General features: G+C 37.0%; 1 protein-coding gene across 2 annotated transcripts; it reads left to right on the top strand.

The window, feature by feature from the left end:
- Positions 1–190: 190 nt before the first annotated feature.
- ESCO2 (establishment of sister chromatid cohesion N-acetyltransferase 2) lies at positions 191–26288 on the top strand. 2 transcript variants are annotated; one of them, XM_077868732.1, is made up of 11 exons: positions 191–1571; positions 2836–2901; positions 3690–4485; positions 6827–6920; positions 11586–11643; positions 14800–14923; positions 16018–16149; positions 16989–17078; positions 17750–17893; positions 20627–20802; positions 24818–26288. In XM_077868732.1, exons 2-11 carry the CDS (start codon positions 2852–2854, stop codon positions 24948–24950), a joined length of 1797 nt encoding a protein of 598 aa, XP_077724858.1. In that variant the 5' UTR covers positions 191–1571; positions 2836–2851; the 3' UTR covers positions 24951–26288. The 2 variants fall into 2 exon arrangements, with proteins under 2 accessions (XP_077724858.1, XP_077724859.1); XM_077868733.1 differs by lacking the exon at positions 191–1571 and adding an exon at positions 1591–1741.
- The last annotated feature ends 1708 nt before the right edge of the window (positions 26289–27996 follow it).

Below are 27996 nucleotides of genomic sequence, written 5' to 3'. Positions count from 1 at the left end.
AGATCTGCCATCTATTATTATCTGTGTGATAGGGCACTTCCAAACCAATGGACCTCCGAAGTCTGCTTTTGTCAAGTGGGCATAATCTTACTCCTATAAAGCTCCCCAGCCGTTAATTTTGGCCTGATTGTTTCTCTTCACTCCGACAGACTAAGTTCTTTTTATTCTTTTTTAGGATTTATTTATTCGTGAGAGACAGAGACAGAGACACACACACAGAGAGAGAAGCAGGCTCTTCACGGGGACCCTGATGTTGGACTCCATCCCTGCACCTCCGGATCACGCCCTTGTGCCCAAGATCGCGAATCCGAGAAACCGCCAATGCAATGCAAGCCGACACCGATGCAATCACACGAGGGTTTATTACAAGCCCGAACCTGGGTCCAAGTATACCCCACGCAGCGGAGCAGGGACTTGAACCCCGAGACGAAGAGGCTTAGCAACTTTATAGGGGCCAGTGGCCAATGGGATACGCAGAAAGTTGCACAGTCATGCTGGTCCGCTGAGCAGGATTTCCGATTAGGGTGTGCCCTGGTCTTTGATTAAGGCGGGGCAGTGCCCTAAGTAATAAGCAGGTCAGCACAAGGCAGGTGCAGCCCAAAATAGAGTCAGTCCTGCTCTGCTTGTCCAGGGGTAGGGGATTCTGTTAAATTTCCTGGGTCCCACACCCTGAGCAGAAGGTAGCCGCTCAATCATTGAGCCACCCAGATTTCCCTCGAGAGACTAGTTCTATGACGTAAAGTGAGTGCATCCCTTAACTAAATTTATTTAGAACTAAAAATGAACAAAGACTGTAGCAGGATCTGGTGACACAGAGAATAAACAGTAGCTGACAACCCGTGAGTACTTTAAGAACACTACGGCTTCCCAGAGCAAGAACTCAGCTATCTCCTATAAATACTAATTGTTTGCAGGCCCCCAGTTTTCATTTCAGTGAAATGAGAACGATAATCCATATCTCAGAAGTAAATGGAATAAACCTAGTAAAGCGCGTGAGACTGCCTGGCTGGCACATTACAGATGTTTAGTGCCATGATTTAATTTTTAAATTTAAGTTGGAAAATTAAAAAAAAAAAAAAGAACTAGGAATCTAATGAATAATTAATAAAAATGTTAAGCTGATGAACAAAGTTTCAAATGTGAAAGATAGCCGCCTGGAGAATCTTGCGGAGGCTACTTTACAAAAACATGCTAAGCCACGTGACCCCAGAATCCACCTCGACCTCAAGCGAGTACCTTTATTCTGCCGAAAACTACAATTCCCAGAATGCATCTAAACCAGACCTCGGGAATGGAGCCCGGCGCTGCCGCAAGGGATTATGGAAGGCGTGGATCCCTAGGCCAGGAGAGACCGTTTCTCCTGCCCAGGGCGGGAGAATTCTGGAGACCGCCTCCTGGGTAGGCGGGGCAAGTGCTAGTGAGCGACCAATCAGCGAGCCAGCCCTTGGAAGGTCCGAAAAGCGGCGAATCAGAACGCAAGCGGCTTCAACCTTCACGGGCGCGCGGTAATTTGAATACAGCGGAGGAGAAACTGGCTCCGCCGAAGAGAGGTTGCGGGCTTGGAGACTCAGGTAAGTGCTGCGCGGGGCTGCGGGGTGGAGGCGTGGGGCGGAAGGCGGAGGAGCACGGGGGATTCTGTGGAACGTGGGGGTGAACGTCAAGGAAAACGAGCTCTAGCTCAGGGCTTGGCGCCTCAGCAGCTCGAGACCGAAGCCACGCAAGGGATTCTCCGCACTCTGAGGTCAGCGGGTTTCCATCTTTCTGATTTAGGATTGCCTTGTCTCTTTCTGCCATGACTGGGTTCGGGGACAGGCGCGCTTTTCTGCCACACATTTCTTCACTCAGCCTCACAAGAACCTTCTCTTCAGCCGCGGTTCGACCTTGAGTTCCAGAGACCCTGGTTTCCTGTTTAACCTTGAAATCATGCTCGTGAATAATAATAATAATAATAATAATAATAATAATAATTACTATTATTATACCTGCTCCGAAAGAAGGGGAAAGGAACGTACCAGGCTCTCTGGTGCTCGAGAATTAACGTGCAGGGTTGTGTTTATTTTCAGCAGCCGAAGGAGGTCCTCGTATCTCAGGAACTAGGAAACCTGCGGCTTGCTCTAGGCTCCTCAGGAGTAAGCTGGGAGGTGCTTATGCCAAACCCGTTTCCTTGCTGAACTCTGAAGAAAAAGCTAGAAACAGCCTCTGTCCTCATGGAGCATTCAGGCTGTTGAGGAAGACAGTTAAACCAACAAGAAAATGTGTCAAATGGAGCGTGAAGGAAGTGTAGGGTCTGCCGAGGGAAATCACAGAAAGATATCCCCGCAGAGTATTTGAACTTGGTATAAGTTAATCAAAGGGGGAAAATGTGCCCTAAAATCGAGTTTTTAAAAAAAAATGCTTCCTCCTTGGTAGGATCATTTACCATCTTGAAACAGATGTGCTAATTCTGCTTTTATTTCTTGTTCTTCATTGCCATGGTAAAGTGTTTTTCCCTTTTTTTTTTTTTTTACCTTCGTGGTTTAAATGTTTATTAAAGTGATTTGCTTTTTAAAAACCCTTCACTCGGGCAGCCCGGGTGGCTCAGCGCCTTTAGCCCAGGGCCTGATCCTGGAGACCTGGGATCGAGTCCCATGTCAGGCTCCCTGCATGGAGCCTGCTTCTCCCTCTCCCTGTGTCTCTCCTTCTCTCCCCCCCTCCCATGAATAAATAAAAATCTTTTTTAAAAATTGCCTTCACCCATCTAAAAGCTTTTTCAGACTCTGCAAGTATAATTTGATATAGTGATTTTTATATGTTATTGGATAAATTTGGTTATTATAATTTTCCTATTGCTTTTAGGAGTTCAGTTAAGAAGATGTCAGCTTTTACTCTGAGAAAAAGGAAACAGCCTTTGAACTGTGACAAGTGAGTCTCATCCTGTGTGTAAAAACTCTTAAAAAAGAAAAATCCATCTCCTTGTGTTTCTTATATTCTCTTTTCTGTTTCTTAAAATTTCTGTTATTCCACTTGTCCTTTCTTGTGGTTATAGGAACATTTTATATTCTAATTCTAATCTGGAAATACTGTAAGCTTTCAACCTTAGTTATTTAGTGTCTTTGGAGAGAATCAGAAAGAGCTGTTTTCTATGACTTGGAAATGTATGTCAAATCTTTTATTACCTTGCTCCTTTTTCTTATATAATAATTTACAAAGTGTTTTTCATACAGTACTCCTCCTCTGTGAGCCATCCTAGAAAGTGTGTTTACTCAGTGCTTAGTACATGTCCTAACAGGGTATAAATTATTCCCCACAGAACAAGCTTGAGGGAGTCAGTTTATTACTTAGAATTAATACTTTTAGGGGACTCACAGTAGCCAGTAAAGCCAGATGAGCTATAAGTATATGGCCAAAACTTAGAAATAGGTCTTAAAGCATATACACAGGCACATGCGCACATGATGTCAAAGGTTCTTTCTTAACAGTGTTTGTTTTGGCAAGCGTTGTTGGGACTTACTTCTGAAAAATATTTCATTGCTTCGGTATGGACACATTTTGAGAATCCTGGTAAACTAATAGAGAATGTGTATGGATGGATGTTTGGTAGAGAGAATGTATTGTTTTTAGTATGATCGACAAGTATGGTTGTTTATTAGTTGTAGATTGGCATAAAATTGAAGCAAAATGATACTAATGTACTTCATTTCTTTTCATAGCTTATTATCAGACATTCCATCGAAGAAATTAATTTTGGACTCTGCTGAAAATACATTTCCATCACCTGATGAAAATTACAGTGATAACAATGAAAAGAAGGTTCATTGCTCTCAGCAAAGTCATTTCCTTTCAAATCCATCCGAAACAACTAAAACCAGATTGCCATCTGCAAGTCAAGGTTCACCACTTAAATCTACTATGTCTACTGTATCCTTTTATAAGAAAGATAAGTGGTACCTCAACCCATTAGAGAGAAAGCTGATAAAAGAAAGTCGACCCACTTGTCTAAAAAGTAATAATGAAGACCAATCTTTTCCTGTTGTGACAGAAAAAATTCAGGGAAAACCAGTCTGCTCCAAGAGGATGATTAAAAGGCCACAAAAGAGTTTAATTTCTAAATGTCAACCAAAATACAAATGCATCAAGCCTCAATCAAAAAATTCTAAAAGTTCCAAGCAAAATCGAGTGGCCTATAAGCCAATTGTAGAGAAAGAGAATAATTACTATTCAGCTCAAGATAATCTGAATGCTCCTCGGGTTCTAAGCCAAAAAGTCAAACCACAAGTTACACTCCAGGGTGGAGCAGCATTTTTTGTTAGAAAAAAGCCCTGTCTTAGAAAATTGTCTCTGGAAAACAAGCCATTACTGGAACTCACAGAAAAGAATATATCAAAAGTGATCAAAGATTCTTACGCAGAGACTGCAAGGCAAGTGCCAAAGAGCTTGTTACTAGAAAAAGAACCAAACATTGAGTTGCTTCATACAAGAAGTAAAAATGAAGAGAAATTAACAAAGGTAAAGAAAACCAAATATGTCACTTTAAAAACTAAGTTGACTATATGAATAACTTCAGTATACATAATACATATAACATGGTTAAAAACTTTTTATTTTCTTTACAGTCCAACGGACTGCTTTTATGAAGCCAAATACTATATTTTAATCGCTATAAAGAATTTAGGGGCAGAGTGGGATAATGGGTGGGATAATGGGACTTTTCTCTTTTGGCTTAAGGAAGCCTACATTTTCTTGCATTAAGGTATGCATTTCATTAAAAATTACTAAAATCCGGGGAAGCTTAGTAATTTTTATTTGGTAGTATTTTAGAAAGTAGAAATAACAACACAAGTAGTAGTTTTTCAGTATATGAGCATTTTTTTTTGTTTGTTTCAGGTCATTATTTAAAGTACTAGATTATTTTGGAAATTTTAGAAAAATTTTAGAGAAGAATTTTTTTTTTTTTATATCTTGTTATTGCTGGCTAAGCCATGACATTCTGATTTTACTAATTGTCTTATTTTTTTCTGCCGAAAAACACCCCCATATCTTGACTGGATTTATTGGTATGAGTGTATAATTTTATCAAAACTAATCATTGTATATTTTACATCTGTGGATTTTGCATAAATGTACCTCAATTTTAAAAAATGCACAATTCATGCTAGAATTCTCAAATTAGTAAAAATGGCAGGGGGAGAAGGGTGTCCACATTTCTACCCATCCATCTCCTGGTTAGTATTCTCCCTATCTGGTAATAAAGATACAGCCTTTATACAGTGACATGATGAATTCTCCACTACACTCTCCCTCTGCCTTGTTTTCTTCTCTGAACTTCATTATAAGGGGCATGATACTGAGTTCTGTCTAGTTTTCAGTAATCTTTGAGAAGCTGGGCTTTTGTGCACCTTACGTTTGTGAAACTGAGCTCTCTGCTCAAGTTAAATATCACTACTAGTAGTCCTCTCTCCTAGCCAAGATGAATCCTGTCTTCTTTAGAGAGTACATCATCTTTCCTCAAATCCCTGTGGAGCCCTGAGAAATAATAGTAAACTGATGCATTGTCCCATCTCTACTGAGATATAATGGTCTTGAATAGGAGTTCTACTTTAGTTGAAAGGGGTTTTTGGGGATCCCTGGGTGGCTCAGTGGTTTAGCGCCTGCCTTTGGCCCAGGGCCCGATCCTAGAGTCCCGGGATCGAGTCCCATGTCGGCCTCCCCACATGGAGCCTGCTTCTCCCTCCTCCTGTTCTCTGCCTCTCTCTCTCTATGTCTATCATAAATAAATTAAATTAATTAATTTTAAAAAACTTTAAAAAAAAAAGAAAGAAAAGGGTTTTTTTCCTTTCCTCCCAAGCTATATGTATTTTCTGAGTCTTACCAAATTAGTAGTGTTAGTGAAATACTTCAAAATGTTTTCTACTTTTTCCCCCTTCCCTGCTGCTGCCCAACAAGTGGGATGTAGAAGCCTCTCAGCTACTCCAGAGAGTTCTTTTTCTTTCTTTGGCTGCCTGTTTTTGTTGTTGTTTTTTAAGATTTTATTCATTTATTCATGAGAGACACAGGCAGAGGGAGAAGCAGGGTCCTCATGGGGAACTGTTGTGGGACTCCATCCCAGAACTCCAGGATCACGTGCTGAGCCATCCAGGTGTCCCTGGCTGTCTTTTCTTTTTTTTTTAATTTTTATTTATTTATGATAGTCACAGAGAGAGAGAGAGGCAGAGACACAGGCAGAGGGAGAAGCAGGCTCCATGCACCAGGAGCCTGATGTGGGATTCGATCCCGGGTCTCCAGGATCACGCCCTGGGCCAAAGGCAGGCGCCAAACCGCTGCGCCACCCAGGGATCCCCCTGGCTGTCTTTTTAAGGCTTATGACAGGCTGTCCCTTCCAGTTTGGTAGCTGCTCGGGAAATTTTTTTTGCCATTTTTACTTTTTTTTTTTTTTTAATTTCATGATCATAGAAAGGATGTTTTATAATCGTCATTCTACCATCTTTATCAGGAAGTATATCTTATACTTCCTGATAAAATATAAGTATATAATATACTTCCTGATATTATATATTATATTTCAAACGTGTAATACGTTTTTGACAGGATGACAAATTACAGTTTTTTTTTTTTTTTTTACAAATTACAGTATTAAATATGCCCACTCTCTTTTGAAAGGTTATGTACATTTAGGGGAAATTATCCTTAAAGTAGTTTGAAAATTGAGGATTTAAAATCAGTTTAGAAGTGTAATTTATAATAAACTAGATATTTTGTTTTAGAAATAGATCTATTGGGATTCATTCATGAGATAGAAAATAATTAAGAATTATAGGTTTCCTTTAATTTTCTCTATTCATTATTTCAGGACTCATTTGGTGGAGTAGTTTCTTTAAGAGAATGTAAACCTAATGAAAATGCGTGTTTTCCTTCAGAGGATTCTCTCAGTAAAAACAAGGCGGGTAAGTAAGAGAAAACTTCTCAAAATGAGTTTATTTATTTAGAGTGATAATTCATTACATGAGTCAATATGCAGTTATATACAATACTGTGTTGGTTTTTTTTTTATTCAAGTATGTGGTGTGCTTATGTTTGTGTCTTTGTGTTTATCTCAGTGACACCTTTTTCTTTGATAAGCAACATGGTGCATTTTAAAAACAAGGGAGACAGAGGAGAGCCGGAGATGTTAGGCAGGAATTTTAAATACGGATGTATGATTGGTTCATGAGATGTGGTCAAGTTACTTAAGCTCCCTAAAACGCAGTCTTCTCATCACACCTAACCTACTTATCTTACCCAAAATTATAGGAAGGAGTAAAAACAATTTGTGTTACATATTTGTGATCAAAGCCTTATTGTAAGATAATTTACAAAGCCATAGAAAGGACACTGAATTGGGCATCAGGAACCTTGGGATTTTGTTTAGGTCTACCACTAATTAGCTATGTGATCTAGGGAGGAGAGCTCTAAAGTAAGAGGTTAGTCTTCATTTTTATATTTCTCTTCCGAAATCCCATTACTAACTTGTGGTATCATTGTTCGATTAAACAGTATTTACTAAACTATGAATATATAAAGAGGTTAATTAACATTTTGTTTTACCAACCAGATTCTTGGTCACTTTACTTTGTTGGTTATATCTGTAAGTTTGGAAATAAATGAAAATCCTAGGAGTATATATGTTGATTGAAGTGAGAAAACTGCAGTTCGTAGGAAGAAAACAAAGATAAAACTAAAAGCATAATCTGGAACAATAGTCCTTAAGAGGATCTAATGATATATATAGAAGAATTGTCAATAATGATAATTCTGAGATACACTGCTAATAACTAATGTTTACTAGGTGCTGAATAGGTACCAGGCAGTGCTAAGTTTTAGTATGTGTCAGGCTTCACATGGGTTGTGCTATTACTGATATAATAGAACATGTAACAGAACAATAATGGCTTTCTCTTTACAGTATTTATAAAGTTTTTTTTTAATAAATTTATTTCACTACACTAAGTTCATTTAAAGAAAACTAATGAATAAAAAATAATACAGATGGTATAAGGATATGGCAAAATTGATAAAGGTAGTATACAAATGGCAAAAGTTTATTACTTAATTACAATTTATCTTTTCTCACAACAACCCTTGGAAATGGATTTGTATATGCATTTTATAGTAGAGGAAACAAACTTATGTTAAGTAACTTACCTACAGCAGATCAGACCTGTCTTGTCTTTATCTAGAGAACGGGCTCTTTTTCTTTTTCTTTTTTAAACGGGCTCTTATTTTTCAATGGAAAGTTAAAAGTTTGCTTTTTACCACATAACCCACTTGCAATATATTTTTCTCTAGTCAACTGCTATTTTAACTTTGGTCCTTTTTTAAATTTTAAAAATTTTTTATTTTCTTTTTAAAGATGATTTATTTATTTATTCATGAGAGGCAGAGACATAGGCAGAAGAAGAAGCAGATTCCTGCAGGGAGCCCAATGTGGACTGGGTCCTGGAACTCTGGGATCATGCCCTGAGCTGAAGGCAGACATTTAATGACTGAGCCACTGGTCAGGCATGCCTGGTCCTTTTTTTAAAATAGGCTTTTTATTGTGCAGTAATTTTAGATTTATAGAAGAGTTAAAAAGACAGTGCAGAGGGACGCCTGGGTGACTCAGCGGTTGGGTGTCTGCCTTTGGCTCAGGGCATGATCTTGGAGTCCTGGGATTGAGTCGCATATCAGGCTTCCTGCATAGAGCCTGCTTCTCCCTCTGCCTGTGTCTCTGCCTCTCTCTCTCTCTGTGTCTCTCATGAATAAATAAATAAAATCTTTAAAAAAAAATGCAGAGAGCTCCTGGATCTCTCTCACCCTATTTCCCCCCATTATACCATTTTCTATCTCCATGGCACGTATGTTAAAACTAAGAGACTGATGTTATTAGTACATTACTATTAACTAAATGCTAGCCTTTATTTGGAGCTCACCAGTTTTTCCATTAATGGCATTTTTCTGTTCTAGGATCCAGTCCAGGGTACCACATTGCATTTAGTTATGTCTCGTTTATCTCCTCTGCTCTGACATTTACTCAGTCTTTTGCTTGTTCCATGTTTTTCATGATTTGACCTTCTTGAGTACTAATTGGCCAGTTATCCTATACAGTGGCCCAAAGTTTGGTTTGTCTGATCCTTGTCTCATCAATCGACTGGACCTTCCGGTTTTGGGGAAGAATGCAACTAAGGGGAAGTACCCTTCTCACCACACTTAGTTGGGAGGGAGTACTGATATCCAAATGACATTACAGATGATGTTAACCTGTCATTTGATTAAGATCAGGTTTGCAGTTTTTTCCTATTCCTTTTCTTTCTTTCTTTCTTTCTTTCTTTCTTTCTTTCTTTCTTTCTTTCTTTCCTTCCTTCCTTCCTTCCTTCCTTCCTTCCTTCCTTCCTTCTTTCTTTCTTTCTTCCTTTCTTCCTTTCTTCCTTTCTTCCTTTCTTCCTTTCTTCCTTTCCTTTCCTTTCCTTTCCTTTCCTTTCCTTTCCTTTCCTTTCCTTTCCTTTTCTTTTCTTTTCTTTTCTTTTCTTTTCTTTTCTTTTCTTCTTTCTGTTTTATTTATTCATGAGAGACACAGAGAGAGAGAGGCAGAGACACAGGCAGAGGGAGAAGCAGGCTCCATGTAGGGAGCCTGATGTGGGACTTGATCCCGGGACTCCAGGACCACACCACTGCTGAGCCACCTGGGCTGCCCTCGTATTCCTTTTCCATACTCTATTCTTTGGAAGTAAATCACTAAGTCTAGCCCATCCTTTCAGGGAGGGGATTTTAAGCTCCATCATCTGGAGGGAGAATTACTTGCATATTTTATTTGGCATTCTTCTATAAAGAAATGTTTTCTCTTCTCATTATTTATTCGATCTTTAAATAAATGGACTCATGGATACTTACTAGTAGGGACACATGAATATTTTCTATTTTGGGTGATAATGGCATACTACATTATTCTACTGTTCAGATTGTTCTAGCTTTGACCATGAGAAGGTCTTTTCAGGTCCTTCTCTTTGGCATGTCCCATCCTTTTGTTTTTTTGAACGCTTCTTTACTTTCCGGCACTTCAGGGTGCTCCGGGCTCATCTTGTATTTCCCCTGCCCCAGTCCTAGAATCAGCCATTTCTCCAAGGAAACTAATTCCGTTGGGTTTCTATTTAGAAACCAAGATCTGAACTTGTGCTCACTGTTCCCGGTGTGTCATTGCTTCTATGCCCTGTCAGCAGACGAAACTAGGAACTAGATGTATATATACTAACCCATATAAACCCACGTAAACACACATGTCTGTAGCTGTTCTTATGTCTCTCCATCTGTACAGATACTAAATACAAGTTCAAACCTAATGTCTCTGACTCTAATCCAGTACCATAACGTGTATCCCTTCCTTGCTTATTTATCCATAGCTTCCCACAGACGGTGGAAAACCTGGTTCCTACTGTTCACCATCCACCCATTTAATTGTTCAGTCCCACTACACCTGCACAATAATTTCAGAATTGTTAATTCACACTCCTGTAAGAAATATATACCAGTTAAGAGTATATTTTCAGTCCTTTTGTCTTTAGCCTCCTAACTTCTAGTTAAAACACAGTTTTGTCAAGTCAGCTGCCCATTCTTCCCATACTTCTTTCATTGCAGTTATCCCATACAGTTCTGATACAGTTAGATTCACTTGTCACAGTCTGCATTTCATCTTGGGATCCCTTACCATCACGGCTAATGTTTAAATTTGATAAAGTTCAGCTTAATATTTTCTTTCATGTATTGTGTTTTTGATGTTATATGTAAAAACATACCCATAACATAAAAAAATCTATGTTCATCTGGATTTTTCTCTTATTTATTTATTCTTTTATTATTTTATTTATTTATTCATGAGAGACACAGAGTGAGAGGCAGAGACAGGCAGAGGGAGAAGCAGGTTCCATGCAGGGAGCCTGATGTGGGACTCGATCCCAGGACCCCAGGATCACACCCTGGGCAAAGACAGACGCTCAACCGCTGAGCCACCCAGGCGTCCCTCTCTTATGTTTTCTTCTAAAAGTTATATAGTTTTACATTTTGCATATAGATCTGTGATCCATTTTGAGTTAATTTTTTTTTTTTTTTAAGATTTTATTTGAGAGGGAGAGAGAGACGGGCAGAGGGAGAGGGACAAGCTGAGCATGGAGCCCAAAGCAGGGCTTGATGTTACAACTCTGAGATTATGACCTGGGCCCAAACCAAGAGCCAGATGCTTTAACCCACTGAGCCATCCAGGAACCCCCCATTTTGAGTTAATTTTTATGGAAAAGTGTTGCCAGGATTTTTTGCATATGACTGTCCAATTGTTCCAGCACCATTTGTTGCCCATCCTTTCTCTGTTTAATTACTTTTGTCTCTTTGTCAAAAATCAGTTGGCTGTATTTGCGGGGGTCTGTTTGGGGCTATTTTGTTCTGTTGATCTAGTCCTTTTGACAATACCATACAGCCTTGATTACTTGTTAAGTCTTGAAATGAAGTGATTGGGATATTTTTATCATATTAACCTTTAAAATTTTATGATTTAAAGTTTTGAGTTTATTTTCTAATATAATTATTGTCATTTTCCCCCTGACCAGTTTCTCCTGAGTCCATTGTCTATCCTATCTTCAGTGTGTCTTCAGTCAATACAAAAAGGTAAGGATGGCTCTTGTTTCAGTGTTTAAAGTTTACTTAATTTTGAGTTCTCAGGGATCCCTGGGTGGCTCAGCGGTTTAGCACCTGCCTTTGGTCCAGGGCGTGGTCCTGGAGTCCCGGGATCAAGTCCCGCATTGGGCTCCTGGCATGGAGCCCCGCTGCCTGTGTCTCTGCCTTTCTCTCTCTCTCTCTCTCTCTCTCTCTCTCTCTCTCTCTGTGTCTGTCTATCATGAATAAATAAATAAAATCTTTAGAAAAATTTTTTTGAGTTCTCTGGGTATCTTTCTTTCTTGCACTATTTAATTGGGAGAGTATTTTTAGACCTCCCCACCAAGGGGATATTGAAAATAAGATGAAATCAGGCCCTCTCATAGAAACTTTGTAAGAACCTAAGGGTTGAGAGAAGGGAAAAATCTTCATGGGTTTGAGCAATAATAATTGCTAAATTATTTTTTTTTTAAGATTTTATTTATTTGAGAGAGTAAGAGAGGACGAGCAAAGGGGAGGAGGAGAGGGAGAAGCAGACTCCTTGCTGAGCAGAGACCCTGATGCGGGGCTCATTCCCAGGACTCTGAGATCATGGCCTGAGCCAAAGGCGGAAGCTTAACCAACTGAACCACCCAGGTGCCCCATATTGCTAGCATTTTTATACAGTACCTAGCCCATAAGAAATAGTTTATATCGTTTATCTCATTTGATTCTTAAAACAACCTAGAAGGTAGATCCTATTAATGATTCCATTTTCAGTTAAGGAAACTGATAGTAATCCAGTTAAAATTGCACAGCTTTGAGGTGCAACAGCTCTTAGCAGCCATGACTAGAATCTGTATCTGGATTAAAGCCCATTCAGCTATATTGCCTTTACCGGGTGACTACATATTAATGTTAATGTTTGACGAGCATTTACAACCTCCTGATGTAGGTACCATTATTATTGCCCCCATTTTATAGACTAGGAAACTGGTGAGAGGAGTAACTTATAGCAGCTCAGTGCTGTTATAAATCCCAGCTGAAGCTGCTGCTATCTTAGGAATGGGTGGGTATGAACAGAATAGATGGGAAAGCTCTGGAAAAGATGTTTCTTATAGCCTTAACATCTTCCTGAGTGGCTTTGGTCCTTCTCTCTCCACTTGATGATAAATAACTAGAGGTATTGAGCAAGGAGCTTGTAGCTAAGTTCTACTTTTCAGAGCACCTCACCATAAATTAACTGAGATTGGGTTGGGTGGGCAACTTTCCCTCTTTAAAGGCCATATTTCTAGGTTTTTGCACCTTTCCATTTTTTTCCAATTTCTGTCTTTCATAACTATTCATTGAGGATTGAAACCTACCACAATTTCCTGATAACAGTGTATAAACTAATTTAATCTAGCCTAAGGAGATATTAGGATATGGTTGGTTAAATTATTTGAAATTTCTCTTTATGCAGGACCCAAAGGTCAGATCTCCTCATTCTCTTGTGGATTAACCTATGACTTTTACTTTAGATAGGTTACAGATTCTCCAGGCTCTTTGTTTACTCTTTTGGCAGACATTTATAGAGAACTACACGGTATTGAACTATTACTGAGTTTTGGAGCTGTGAAGATAAAATATTGTCCTATCATGGAAGTTATTATGGTTGGAAGAAGACAGGCATTTAAATGAATGCATGTAATGAAGTATTAAAATTACTAAGATAGAAATAAAGAGATTGTGGTCATATGTGCAGGGATGGGAAGAGCGGAGTTCCTTAGTAAAGGAACAGGAGAGGGCCAAGCAACTAGAGAATGTGTTTTATATTATGGGCATGTACCATAGGTGGTTTGTCCAAGCAGTTTTAAACCATCATATCCAGAATCTTTAAAGTGGAATAATGCATCTCTCACAGTAATTTATTTACAGTAAATTATTTAGTGAAACTTCTTGGTTTTTAGTTTTATGTATATTTCTGTATTGGTCAAAATGTAAAATATATTTCTTACCATAATGTCAAGTCAATTTGAAAGACATTCTAGTCAAATACAGGATAGCTTGGCTTAGTCTTGAAGCACTGGACAGATTTTTTTCCCTGTGTGTGTGTGTGTGTGTGTGTGTGTGTGTGTGTGTGTGTTTAACTTGTTTTTTCTGAATCTCTTACTTTGGGCACCTTTTTTCCTTGCCAGTTTTCTTTTACCTTTACTCTCCACAGATTTTTATTCCTTTGGTCCTTGGAAAACCAGGGTCTTTGATGATAAGACAAGTTTATAACTCAGGGCCTTCAGAGATTGGGTGAAGAGTGGAACCAACTGAAGAATGTATACCTCATCTAAAAACACATGCACTGCTGTGTTAATTACATTCTTTGAAGAAAGAATGGTCTGGTGATCTTACAGTGGCTCTTGCAATATTGGAAATACACATATTTAAGTGAAATCTCTAGGTATTGAAATATTGGTAGCTAATCCAAAGTTTTGAACACTGTGTAAGCCAATCAAAACATACCTGCTAGCTGGATTTGGCCTGAGAGCCTCCAGTTTACAACCTCTGTAAGCCAATCCCAACATTCTTTCCTAATGAGAACAGGTTGTCTCAACACCATCTATCCAGCCAAAATATTTTTTTCCTAAGCATTTGAGACTAGTGGGGTGGTGCATTAGGTATGAGGACCAGTGAATATGTTAGCCTCACCCAGCTGCCCAAGTAGAGCTGTTGGATCATAATATTCCTGGTGGCTGATGTCCTGTGGAACTGTGAAGTTCAATAATAGAATCTACTTATTTGCTCTGCTGCTACTGGAATTTCTTTATGTCTACATGGGTAAACATTGCCCTAAAGTTGGCAAAGCAAAAAAAAAAAAAAAAAATCACTTTTTAAGAGAAGTAAACTTGTGACTGCATATGTGCATCTGGTAGTATTAATGAGGGTCCCTTGGACTTGGAGTTAGAAGATGAGGATTTGTGTCTAACTGCCATTCTTTACTAGTTAATTTACTTGGAGTAAACTACTGATCCTCTCTGGGCTTCAGGTTTCTTATTCTGAACCCTGTTACTTCAAGTTACTGTCAATAGAGCAATAAAAATTGCAAGGTGCTCTGCAAATATGTACATATCTATTCTCATTGTAATTCCTCCGACATTTTTAGTTTATCAAGTAATTAAATAATATAGTAATAGTTTATTAACTTTCATTTCAAAGATCTTTAGTTGAAGAACAGTCTTCTGTGGGATCCGTTATATCTGCTAACTTGAAACAGATCAACATGCAGAAAAGTACTAATGCCAGGGATACAAATAAAGAAACAGAAGACCAGCTCATCATTGTGAGTAAATTTAAAACAGCTTCTCTTGTGCATGTGGCTTAGACATGTTGTCTTAGCATAGTTAACATGGTTTACAGACATTCTGAGTTTTGTAAATGCCAGCTTTGTTGTAGTGATAGCATTTAAAGATAGTCAAGTAGATTTTCAAACTCATAATGTTGGACAATGCTAGTAATTTAGTAAAATGTTGATGAATGAGTGGTCTTCATATAAGGACAATTCTTGTTGATCCACAGAATATTTAATGATAATAGCTACACTGTATTAGACTTGGGTTTGGCATATTATGGCCGTGGACCAAATGGCCTATAAGCTTAGAATAGCTTTTATGTTTTTAAAGGGTTGGAAAAAAGAAAAAGAGAAGAATGTGAGACAAAAAAAGCCTAAAATGTTTTCTGTCTGGGCTTTTGCAGAAAAAGTTTCCCAGTCCCCCTGTATTCATTCGGAACTTGGTATTTTCAGTAGCATTAAACAATACCTCATGAGATAGAATGGAAGTTAATAAGCCAAAAAATGGAATATTCCTGACTTTCCTGTATTCATGAATTTATGCTTTTTCTGAACTTTTATTATATATTATATTTTTTATCAACTCTTGCAGCAAATAATTTTAATATTCTTAATCACTTAAGGAAAAAATACTATATGATAAATATATAAGTCCTGAGACTTTTCCCCTGCCTCTTTGAAACAAGGCCTTTTCCCCTGCCTCTTTGAAACAAGACTTTTCCCCTGCCTCTTTGAAACAGATTTAAGATCTTAGTAAAGAAACTATTATTTATCTTAGCTATTATCTTTATGATTTAATTTGATTCCTTCTAAAATTGTGGGTCTGCCAAAGAATCTTCTTTTTTTTTATACCATTAAAATGGTATAATAAATAGAAATTCATTTCTTTCATCAAGTTCTCTTCTCATTCCATTTTGTTTAGGAGATGGGGGAAGAGGATATAGTAACCAGACTTTCATTTAGTATTTTACTCGTACCAGCACAAAAGAAGAATTAGGGAGAAATTTGAATGAATGGTTACATGAACTAAATACAGAGCTATTTGTGATATGTTTAAGATGGACTTTTTCTTTTCCCAATTACAGGATGCAGGTCAGAAACATTTTGGAACCACTGTGTGTAAGTCCTGTGGCATGATCTATACTGCCTCCAACCCTGAAGATGAACTGCAGCATGTTAGGCATCACCACAGATTTCTGGAGGGAATCAAATACACAGTAAGTAAAAAATAGGCTTTCAATTTGTTCTAAAAGTAAAACTGCTTTAAAAGATACATTTCTTTTGCTTAAACATTGAAAGGTTTGTATATCCATAAATACCATCTGCAGTTGTGTTGTCTTTATACTTGAGGTTGATGATATTTAAAAGTTAACTTTTAATAAAAGTGCTATTTCAAACTTTCTATCCTAATAGAAGTATTGTTCTAGGTTGAGTGAACACCCTTCATCGTCAACTCTAGCCTTTTGAGCAGAGCTGAACAATTTAGAATACAAAACTTAAAGAGTTAAGGAGACTCCACTTCCCTGAACCTCCTCACTTTACTTTCTTTCTTGTAGATAGGATTAGAAAAACGCTTTTCTGTGGCTTCTGCAGGCTTTTTCTTTTCTGTTAAGAGAGGTTCCACCTTTTTATAAAGCACCTTTCTACTCCAATACATTCTATTGTTGGCCTTTGTGATTTGTGCCTGCTACTCAAGTGGATTATCTTTTTTCCTATATTTTAGTGTGGTTTATTAAAACTGCTTATCTTAGCCCTCTTCCACCTTCCTACTCCTAATAATTCATCTTTTTTTTTTTCCTATATATTCCTATGAAGGGCTCTTTAATTGATTTTGCTTTATTTTGTAGTGGATTATGTACATATCTCCTTCTAGAGTGTCAGCTCTTGAGGACAGGCACTTTATTTTAGGCATCTTTTATTTCCCTTTTCGTATCCCTTTAGATAAATTGTGTCTTTTTTCATATCCTTCATTGTTCATCTTTTTGTTCTTTCCAGACTATTTAATGTTTCTCTCCCCCCTCTTCAAATTAAACTGTGACTTTTTTCCTTTGGTCAGGGCTGGAAAAAAGAACGTGTTGTAGCAGAGTTTTGGGATGGGAAAATTGTGTTGGTCCTGCCACATGATCCAAGTTATGCTATCAGAAAGGTATGGAGCATTTGTTTTTTAATCCTTGTTCTCCTCCTACTCCCTCTTTCTCCTCTCACCAAGAAATCAACGTAGTTTGACTTATAAAACACCTTTCCTGAGAGCTAATCCACTTTGGTGCTCATGCAGGGATGACTTCCATAGTGGTTTATATAAAACTAAATTTGGAATTATAAGACAAAGTGTCAGTCAAAGATTAAAGAAAACAGTTATCTGTTTTATCCTTTACCTTCATTTTTACTTGGAAAAATAAACTAAACTTTTCAATATTGAGACATTAATGGCCCCAGAATATATTTCTCTAGTGGTGGTGTTTGTTTCTTGGGCTAGATGTTGAGCCCCCAGTGAACATTGGATAAAGCTGAAACAAAATCTGTTTTGGCACTTTCCACTCCTAATTCCCCCAGGAGTCTGCATTTCTTTCTGTTGAAAGTGATCTGTAAAATATGTTTTTCAAACCCTGTTTCCAAAGTGGCAGATACATGCATCAATAGTAAAGTAATTTGAGGAGTGTGTAAATTTTAGGAAATAGAGGTAAAAAGCTAAAATGATAGTAATCACAAATTTTGTATATATAAACATAGATTTTTATATATTTATTAAATATATATATAGTTAGTTTCTATTCTTTTTAAAACAAGTTAATCTCTTTTGGTTTTTAACATCGTTAGGTAGAAGATGTCCAAGAACTTGTTGATAATGAATTGGGCTTCCACCAAGTTGTTCCCAGATGTCCAAACAAAACCAAGACTTTTCTCTTCATATCTGATGATAAGAAAGTAGTTGGGTGTTTAATTGCAGAGCCCATCAAACAGGTATGGTATATGTCTTAAATTATTAGTGTAATGTGTGAGCAAAAACGTAGTTGGGTGAAATCTCAAGCACTAATTGACTAAAAGTCAATTAATGACTTTTTCCACCTCCAAAAGTATCCTTGGCCATATCAATAATTGAAGTCATTTAGTTCTATTATATTTGGCATTTTGTCATATGTAAGAATAAGTCAGTCAGTCTTATGTTCATGTGGTCATTTCCATACCTGGACTATAAAATACAGTGATTTTAAATAAGCAAATCTATAGAGCCCAGATATTGTACATGTGATTTAGTGCAGGTTAATATATTTGGCAAAATAATTATTGTTCCTTAATTAGAATCTATATTAGGTGCTAATTAGCAATGTTCTGGACAAGGAGTTGGCAAACTTCAGCCCCTGGACCAAGTTTGGCCCACTACCCTGTATTATAAATAAAATTTTATTAGAACACAGCTATGCTTATTTCCATATCATCTGTGGTTGGTTTTTGTAACAGAGATCACATGGCCCAAAGAACCTAAAAGTTGCCAACTTTTATTCTAGAATAAAGAGATACAATTTTTGCCTTCAAGATGATTACAGTATAATCTTTAGCTACAGAGAATTATAGTTCAAGTGTGTTCTTTTTTACCTGACTTTATAGTATCACACACTGATGTCGTCTACCTTTTAAAAATATTGTCTTAAAATGTCTTAAAAAGATATTAACATAAATCATATACATAAATATGTATAAAGATAACATAAATTTATCTTACACCTTTGTGTAAGTGCCTCCCTTTCTCCTCTCACTTCTATCTTTTTTTTTTAAAGATTATATGTATGTATTAGAGAGAGAACAAACAAGTGGGGAAGGGGCAGAGGGGAGAGGGAGAAGCAGACTCCTGGCTGAGTGGGGAGCCCAAGACCCTGAGATTATGACCTGAGCCAGTCACATAACTGACTGAGCCACCCAGGTGCCCCTCATTTCTACTCTCTTTATTGCTCTTTCATATTTTCTCTTTTTATATATATATGTGTGTGTGCATATACACACATATATCACATACATAAATCACACACATATATATATATACACACACACACATATGTATGTACACACATAATATAGTCTCATGTGTGCTTATCAACAGTTGGGGCAAAAAAATAGCTGGTTTGTATTAATGATCAATTTGCCCTTTTATTTTAAAGAAGTAGACTGTATATGTAGTGATGATAGGCAAATATAGCCAACATATTCTCTTCTTTTTATTTCAAAAGCAGTTTTCTTGATGGTAAAAATTAAGTACCCAGCTATCAGAGCAGCTACACTAAAAAAATTGTGACAATACCAAATGCTGGGAAGGATGCAAGGAAACTAGGTCTTTTGGACATTGTTGGAGGGAACATAGAATGTTAAGACTGTAAAACATTTGGCAGGTTTTTTTTGTTTTTTTTTTTAAAGATCTATTTCAGAGAGAGGGAGCAGAGCATGTGTGCACACACAGTGGGAGAGGGGCAGAGAGAGGAGACAGTCCAAAACAGACTCACGCCGAGCACGGTGCCAGCGCAGGGCCCAATCTAACGACCCTGAGATCATGACTCAATCTGAAACCAGGAGTTGGAGGCTCAACCAACTGCACCACCCAGGCTCCCTGACTGTTTCTTTAAAAAATTAATCATGTAAATTGAATTTAAATAGAATATTAAAAAATAATAATCCTATGTTTTTCGTATGACCCAGCAATCTTACTCCTGGGCATTTATCCCAGAGAAATGAAAACTTACTCCACACAAAACCCTATACCCTAATGAGGATGGCAGTTTTATTTGTAGTAGCCTGGAAACAATGAAAGTGTTTTTCAGTAGGCAAATGATTACACAACTGGTACATTCACTCAATGGAATATTACTTAGCAATTAAGAGGAACAAACTGTTGATATATGCAACAGCTTGGATATATGTCAGGGGCATGGTACCAGTGAAAAAAAGCCAATCTCAGAAGGTCACATGATGTATGAGTCCATTTATATGACATCCTCCAAAAAAAAACCAGAATTATAGAGGTAGAGAACAGATTGAAGTTGCCAGAGCTTAGAGATGGTGAAGGGGGAAAGGTGGGTATGTTATACAGAGGTAGCAAAAGATCTTTGAGATGATAGAGTAGCTCTGTATACAGGTTGGCTGTGGTGGTGCTTAAATGATTATGCAGGTATGATGAATTGCTCCATGACATAGAACAATATGCCTATGTTAATACCTGTATTAATTTTGGTTTTGGTATTCTAGGTTAGTTACAGAGGAAACTGGGTGAAGGATACATTATTTCAAATAGGAAGTTTAAAAAAGTCCTTAAATGCTGACCAAATTTTATAGTTAATATGCAAAAATCTTCTTTAGTGTTATCAGTTTCTTAGGATATCATATAGTTTAGGCTGGAGAGAATGGGAGAGCTTTATGTACTATATTAAAAGGAAGAGTCTGATTTTTATAATTTTTTTAATCAGAAGAAGTTTCATAATGGTATGTAATACACTAGAATGTGGGAATATCTCAACGTCACTAGTATTTTTTTAAGCATTGTGTCACTATAAATGGATAAGAATTCAAAAAGCGCCAGAATTTTAACATTTTTGGTGAAGGTATACGATTAATTTTAGATACTTAAGTCTTGTTTAAGGAATGATTTTTAAAGAGAAATGTAAACTCAACTGTATTGCTAGCTCTATATGCATCTGTACATTATTGCAGGCCTTCCGTGTCCTTTCTGAACCAACTGGTCCAGAATCTGCAAGCTCTAAAGAATGTCACCGGGCTTGGCAATGTTCAGATGTGCCACAGCCTGCAGTATGTGGAATAAGTAGAATCTGGGTCTTCAGGTTGAAACGAAGAAAGCGCATCGCAAGACGATTGGTAGATACTCTCAGGTAACAAATAACATAAAATGGATCTAGGCCCAGATTAGCTTTCCTAGAACCTTTCCTGGCTCATGAGTCAAAGGGAATGATGGATGATGTTAAGACACTTCTGTTTAAGTACTATCAAAGTCAGGCAAAGGCAAGTGTTGGCACTTGAGGGGAAACTCCCCCCCCTCCCCACTAGATGTACTCACTCAGTTTAGGGCACAGCATTCCAAGTATGAACATTATAGCCCAGTGCTAATCAAACTACCTGCAGTGAAAAACTAGTTTAGTTATAGACCAACACTTTAATAAAATGAGATGAATTGATAGAAAGTGAAATAGAAAAATAAAAAATGGAAGATACAAGCCCAAATTTTTATTAGACTCAGCAGATATAAAAAAGTTAACATGTACTAAATATAATTTATACAAATAAAATATAAGTTTATAAAAAGAACTACAGAAATTGCACATATTCATGAACTGGTATGTGATCAGGTAATTAGCGAAGACTTACTATAACTCATATATATAACTAAATATAAAACTGAATTAGTGAGGCAACCCACAAAATGGGAGAAAATATTTTTCAATTATTCATCTCATAAGGGTCTAGTATATCCAATATATATGAAAGAATTCTTACTGTGCAGCAATAGAAAGCCCAATTTCAAGATGGGCAAAGGATTTTAATACACAGTTTTCCAAAGAAGAAATATATATGGCTGCTATCGAGGATTTGCAAATCAAAACAATGATGAGATACCGCTTCACACTCACTAACGTGACTATAAATTTTTTTTTAAAAAAGGGAAAATAAGTATTGGTGAGGAACAAATATTGTGGAGAAAATTGGAATCCTTGTATGTTGCCGGTAGGAATGTAAAATGGTACAGCTGCTATGGAATAGTAGTCTGTAGTTTCTCACAAAACTAAACTGTTAACCATATGACCCAGTAATTCTACTCCTAGGTATATACTCAAAAGAAATGACAGCAAGTGTCCATATAAAAACTAGTACATAAAATTGAACACCAATAAAAAAAAAAAAAAAAAAAAAAAAAAAAAAAAAAAACTAGTACATAAAGTTTTATAACAGCATTATTTTTTTAAGAGCCAAGAAAGTGTAAACAACCAAATTTATGATTAGTGGATAAATACAATGTGGCATTTCTGTACAATAACACAATGGGATATTATTTGGCCATAAAAAGGAATGAAGTATTGACATCTACTACAACATGGATAAACCTTGGAAACAGTATGCTCATTGGAATAAGCCAGTGACAAAAGACCCTGCATTGTATGATTCCATTTATAGAAAATATCTAGAACAGAAAAATCCATAGATAGAAAATAGTAGTTTCCAGGGACTGAGGGCAGGGTAAATGGAGAGTGACTATTGATAGGTATAGGGTTGCTTTTTGGGATGATGAGATGTTCTGGAACGGATATTGGTAGTTCCACAGTTGTGTGAGTATACGAATAACCACAGAATTGTACACTTTTAAGAGTTTTATGATGTATGAATTGTATCTCAGTAAAAAATAAGTGATTTGCCATTTTAAACTCCCAGGTGCACACTTTCAACTAACATTTAATTACTTGAAGTTTCTTAATGTGACAAATGAACTTACTTCTTGCTTGTAAATGTACCTGATGTAGGTTTGCTTGAATGAGTTTCACACAACTTACTCTCTCGACTTCTATACATAAGTTAAGAGGTTACAATCCAGTGACCACACTTTGAGTAGTGCTATTCTAGCCTTTTGAGTCCTATGCACTTTTTAAGAAAGAACACCCAAGACCATTGTGGGATCCAGTGTTGGGCCATAATCCTAGTCCCCTGTACATGCCTTATAAAGGGGAACAGTGAGAAAAATTAGTGTCTGTAAAAGATTTTTATTTGATGGTTAATGATGAAATACCTCTATTTTCTATATTTTTTAAGGAATGCATAAATTTGGCATGGGTAATACCAGTATCTAACCTAGTTCCACCAGTCTAGTCTGATGTTTCTCAAACTTAGAAGTCTGTATGAATCACCTGGGGATCTTGTTAAAATGCAGGTATGATTCGGTCGGTTGGGGTGGGACCTGAGATTCTGCATTCCTGATAAGCTCTGAGGTGATGAAGAATGTTGCTGGTCTGTAGATCATACTTTGGGTACCAAAGCAATAGGTTATCTATAAGCAATAATGAATAAAAAATTAAGTTACCTTTAACAGAGAAATAAAAACATTCATTTGAGAACACATCTCTTCTCACATCTGTGAGTTGGAGATACAGGTAATTGGCAGCAATCCTGTAATGAGGAGCCTTAGGTTCAGTTCTCTCTTGTCTGTACAGGCAATATATGTTTAATCCTCATAAGAGTAGAATATTGTTCCTAGTTGTTTGATATAGGCAACTGAGGCTCACCTGGGGATTATTAGTACACATCTATACTGACAGGCAAATGAAATGACAGGACTCGAACCCACAGATCTGAAATTCTTTCCATAGCTGCTATCACTTGTAAAGACAGTAAGATCTGTTTAATCAAACCAATGTTTTGCTTTGGATTCTAGGAAATTTAGCAATAAACTTTGTACAAAATTACATATTATCATATGCTTATATCTATCTTCTCACTGAATCCAGTCTTTAATTTTATATTTTTTGAAATCACTTCAAACCTATAAAAGAGTAGCAAGAATAGTAAAAAGCCCTTATTTACCTTTGCCCAGATTCATCAAGTTGTAACATTTGCTTTCTGATTTATGTGCGTGATGTCCCTTTAGCCCTTAGTGCTTCAGTGTAATTTCTTAACACCAAAGATAGTCTTTTACATAAGCACACTTCAGTCCTCATATATGGGATATTTAATGTTAATGGAATGCTTTTATCTGACATACTGTCCATATTTCAGTTTTGTCACTTACCTCCAATGTCCTTCATATTCATAGCATTTTTTTTTCCTGCCAGAATCACATTGCATAGTTGTCCTAGCTCTTTTGTTATCTTTCCTAACTTGGAATAGTTTCTTACTTTGTCTTTTATGGCATTGAAGAATCTGAAGAGTACTGGCTACTTTATGGAATTTCCTTCAATTTTGTTGAATTCTTTTTTTTTTTTTTTAAAGATTTTATTTATTTATTTATTCATGAGACACACACACACAGAGAGAGAGAGGCAGAGACACAGGCAGAGGAAGAAGCAGGCTCCATGCAGGGAGCCCTATGTGGGACTCGATCTCCCATCATGACCTGGGCCGAAGGCAGCGCTAAACCGCTGAGCCACCCGGGCTGCCCCTGTTGAATTCTTTTTTTTTTTTTTTTTTTTTTTTAATTTATTTATGATAGTCACAGAGAGAGAGAGAGAGAGAGAGGCAGAGGGAGAAGCAGGCTCCATGCACCGGGAGCCCTGATGTGGGATTCGATCCCGGGTCTCCAGGATCGCGCCCTGGGCCAAAGGCAGGCGCCAAACCGCTGCGCCACCCAGGGATCCCCCCTGTTGAATTCTTTTAACCGTTTCATTGTATTACTTTTAATCCTGGCTGAGCTGGGTCAGGAGAGTTGTGGTCAAAATGCAGGTTAGTTTTTGCCTCCTTTAAGCTCTGAGTGTGTGGTGTGGTTGAGGAGAATAGTTGTTGGTTAAAGTTGTTGATGGTGAGTTTTTGGTTTTAATGCACTATTGCTTTTAGTCAGCAATATTACCGCCTGTTTGTCGCTCATTACCATGGATCCTCTCGAGTCAGCTACATAATTTGAATGGTTCCTTTTGCATCTCAGCAGAATTTTTTTCTGGACCTCAGTGTGCTCATGTGTGAAATGGTATCATTAGACTTCCACCTCTAAAATCTAAGGCATTAAATCACTTTATCACTTACTAAAATATTTTTTATTGTAATCAAGAGAATTTAAAGAAATTGAAATTTTATATATGAATTGCTTTTTCTTGAAGGAGACAAAAATATATATATAATTAGAATTTTAAGTTGATTTCATTGTTAAATTGTCTTTTCTTTAGGATTAAATTGTCTTTTCCTCTTCTTTAGGAACCGCTTCATGTTTGGCTGTTTTCTCAGGACTGACGAAATAGCATTTTCTGACCCAACACCAGATGGCAAGTTATTTGCAACAAAATACTGCAACACCCCTAATTTCCTTGTATACAATTTTAATAGTTGAGCCCAGTGTCTACTATAGAACAGTTACTATGTGGATGACTTCAGACACATTTGTTAAATGTGAACTATTTAACAAATATCAAAACAAAAATACTAAGATGCACACAGAGACACATAAACCTGTATCAGTTTTGTTCCTTATGAATTAAAAAGTGAGAGAGAAATTTGTTGAAAATTATCTGGGTATTCAAAAAAAATTCTGTCCAGCACTGGAATCCTTAATTATGAAACTTTGTAGCTATAACTGGAAAATGACATGCCTACTACATAAAAACATTGACAAAACAAGGTGGTTTCCACAGATATGTGACCACTTATCTTTTATAAAGCAGACTTTGGCACCAGGATTATCTCATGCCCAATCAGAGGCAAATAGCAAAATTTAAAGACAGGCAAATAATTTCCATGCCCTGCCTTTAAAGGTAATTCCTGAATTCTGTACACAAAATTCTCACTTTATAGGTGTTGGCAAGAGCAACTCAGTTTGAAAGTATTTAGAAAGTGTCTTGAATTTTTAATTTTTAAGAGGACTCTCCCATCTTTATTGTAAAGAATGAGTAAGATTTCCATATCCTTTTATGTAACACAATTCTGTAGCTTAGGGTTTTAATCCTTTTGAAAAACATACCTGTCTTCAGACTTAATTACAGTTAAACATAATAGTTGCACTATTGTCATTTCATGAATTTCAGTGTGTGAAAATGCTGATTGTGCTACTCACCTTTAGTGCGCTTGTCACTGAGGATCAGTGTCATTAACAAAATGGATCCCCAGTTGGATTAGATGATTCCTGTGGTTACATTCTTTAAATGTTTGAATGTTTAAGATATATCTTGCTCTGAGAAGTCTGGCAAACGTTCTGACAAAGCGAAGAGTAATATATAACTGAGGTTAGTAAATAAATGTATCTAGCCTGATGGGCCAGAGAATGTAATGACATTATATAAATACAGCTCAGTATGTGCACATTTTTCTAGTATAATTCTTGGATACTTACTTTAAAGAGCAAAGAATTATTCATATTGTTTTGATTTTAAAATTCATATAACTGCTTATCTGGCAATAGGACTCTAGGGAAATTTTCTGTGTTGTGACTCTGTAGAGTCAGTTCATCTGCATTCTTTTATTTTCCTATAAGTCAACATGTTCCCCAAGTTTAAAAGCCTGGATTCCAAAAAGAATGTGGAAGTGTTAAAATGTGTGTGATTATGCCAACATTTTAATGCTGTTTTCTGCACTGCTGTTTTTGTTTTAAATATTTTATTTAAAATTTTCTATTAACATTATTTTGCTTGCTCAGTGCTTTGTGATGAGTCGATTAAAATTCCTTTCAATTGTCTGTCTGTTCTTATATAACCAAATGCACTGATTTTCTTTCTAAAGTATTTTTGTGATTATAGAAACCGTATATGCTCTTTGATTGTAAAAACCAATGATGGGAAACATATCCACACAAAAACCTGCACACTGGACATTCCTAGCAGTTTTATTCATAATTGATAAATCTTGGAAGCAACCAAGATTTCCTTCAGTAGTTGAGTGTACATCCAGACGATGGGAAAAAAGGAATGAACTATCAAGCCCCCAAAAGGCACAGAGAAACCTTAATATTACTGAGTGAAAGAAGCCAATGTGAAATGGTTACCAACTGTGTGATTCCAACTGTATGATATTCTAGAGAAGGCAAAACCGTGAAGACCATAAAAAGATAAGGGGTTCAAGGGGAGAGAAGAATGATTGGTGGAGCACAGGATTTTTAGGGCAGTGAAACTACTCTGTATGACACTAAGGGTAGCTCCATCTCAGACGTTTGCCCAAACCCCTAGAATGGATAACACCGAGAATAATCCCTAATTTGTCAGGGTGGTTCAGTTGCAACAAATGTCCCATGTTGATAGGGAGTGTTGATGGTAGGGGAGGCTGTGCATGTGAGGGGGAAGGGAGTATATGGGAAATCTCTGCTTCCTCCTGATTTTGCTATGAACTTAAAACTGCTCTAAAAAAAAAAAAATCTTACAAAAACAAAAAACCCAGTAAAGTCTGAAATATTATTAAAGCCAAGGAGACATGACCGCTAAATGTAATGTAATCCTGCATCAGAAGAGGACGTTGGGTGAAAACTAGATAAATCTGAACAGTATATTTAGTTAATATATCAATATTGGTTTGTTGGTTTGTTAATTGTGACAAATATACCAATATAAAATGTTGATAATAGGGGAACCTAGGTGTGGGATATGTGGGAGCTCTCTTTGTTGCAATTTTTCTGTAAATCTAAAAAATTTTTTAAAGTTTATTTTTAAAAATGTACATAAACTTTAAAAAATGTACATCTCAGTTATCAAACACCTTCATAATTACTACCCAGGTTAAAAAAAAAAAAACACTGCCAGCTCCTCAGATGTCTTCCTCATTGTTCTCTTCAATCATCATTTTCCTCAAATGTAACTACCTTTAAAAAAAAAAAAAATTACAGAGAGCACCAGCAGGGAGGGGATGGGCACAGGCAGAGGGAGAGAGAGAAGCAGATCCTGCCACAGGGAGTAAGACACTGAGGCTCCATCCCAGGACCCCAGGATCATGACCTGAGCTGAAGGCAGACACTTAACCACCTGATCCACCCAAGTGCCCCAAACTACCTTTTGATGTCTAAAATTGTAGTCTGTTTTTGAACTTGATATAAATTGAGTATGGTGTCAAGATGCATCCATGTTATTCCATCTATTGGAACTGGTTCCATTTTCATCGCTGTATATTCCATTATAGGAATGTACCATAATTTATACTACTGGTGAGCATTTTGGGTTGTGACTACTCGACTCTCTTGCCCTTTTATCTATTTTTTATTATTGATTTGCTGCCTTTGTTCATAGATTGTGTCCAGCGTATGTCCAACCCACTAGCCTTGCAGGTTTTCCTCATGCCGGTACCACATTGTGTTATATTCTTGTTGTGTATTATAAATATTCCTACCTTTTTTTCCTACAGGAGTTTTGGGTCTATTCTTGGTCCTTTGCATTTGTGTGTACAGTTTACAATTCAGTTTA

This window comes from Canis aureus, chromosome 24 (genome assembly GCF_053574225.1).
Source record: "Canis aureus isolate CA01 chromosome 24, VMU_Caureus_v.1.0, whole genome shotgun sequence".
Lineage (NCBI taxonomy): Eukaryota > Metazoa > Chordata > Mammalia > Carnivora > Canidae > Canis > Canis aureus.
Note: the sequence above shows the minus strand (reverse complement) of the source record. Positions and strands in the feature narration are given on the sequence as shown.

Excerpts from the sequence above, each read along its gene's own strand:
- ESCO2 (XM_077868732.1), top strand. The coding sequence starts at position 2,852 with ATGTCAGCTTTTACTCTGAGAAAAAGGAAACAGCCTTTGAACTGTGAC. Across the intron at positions 4,486-6,826 it reads ATGAAGAGAAATTAACAAAG|GACTCATTTGGTGGAGTAGT; the intron begins GTAAAGAAAACC and ends TCATTATTTCAG. Across the intron at positions 16,150-16,988 it reads TGGAGGGAATCAAATACACA|GGCTGGAAAAAAGAACGTGT; the intron begins GTAAGTAAAAAA and ends TCCTTTGGTCAG.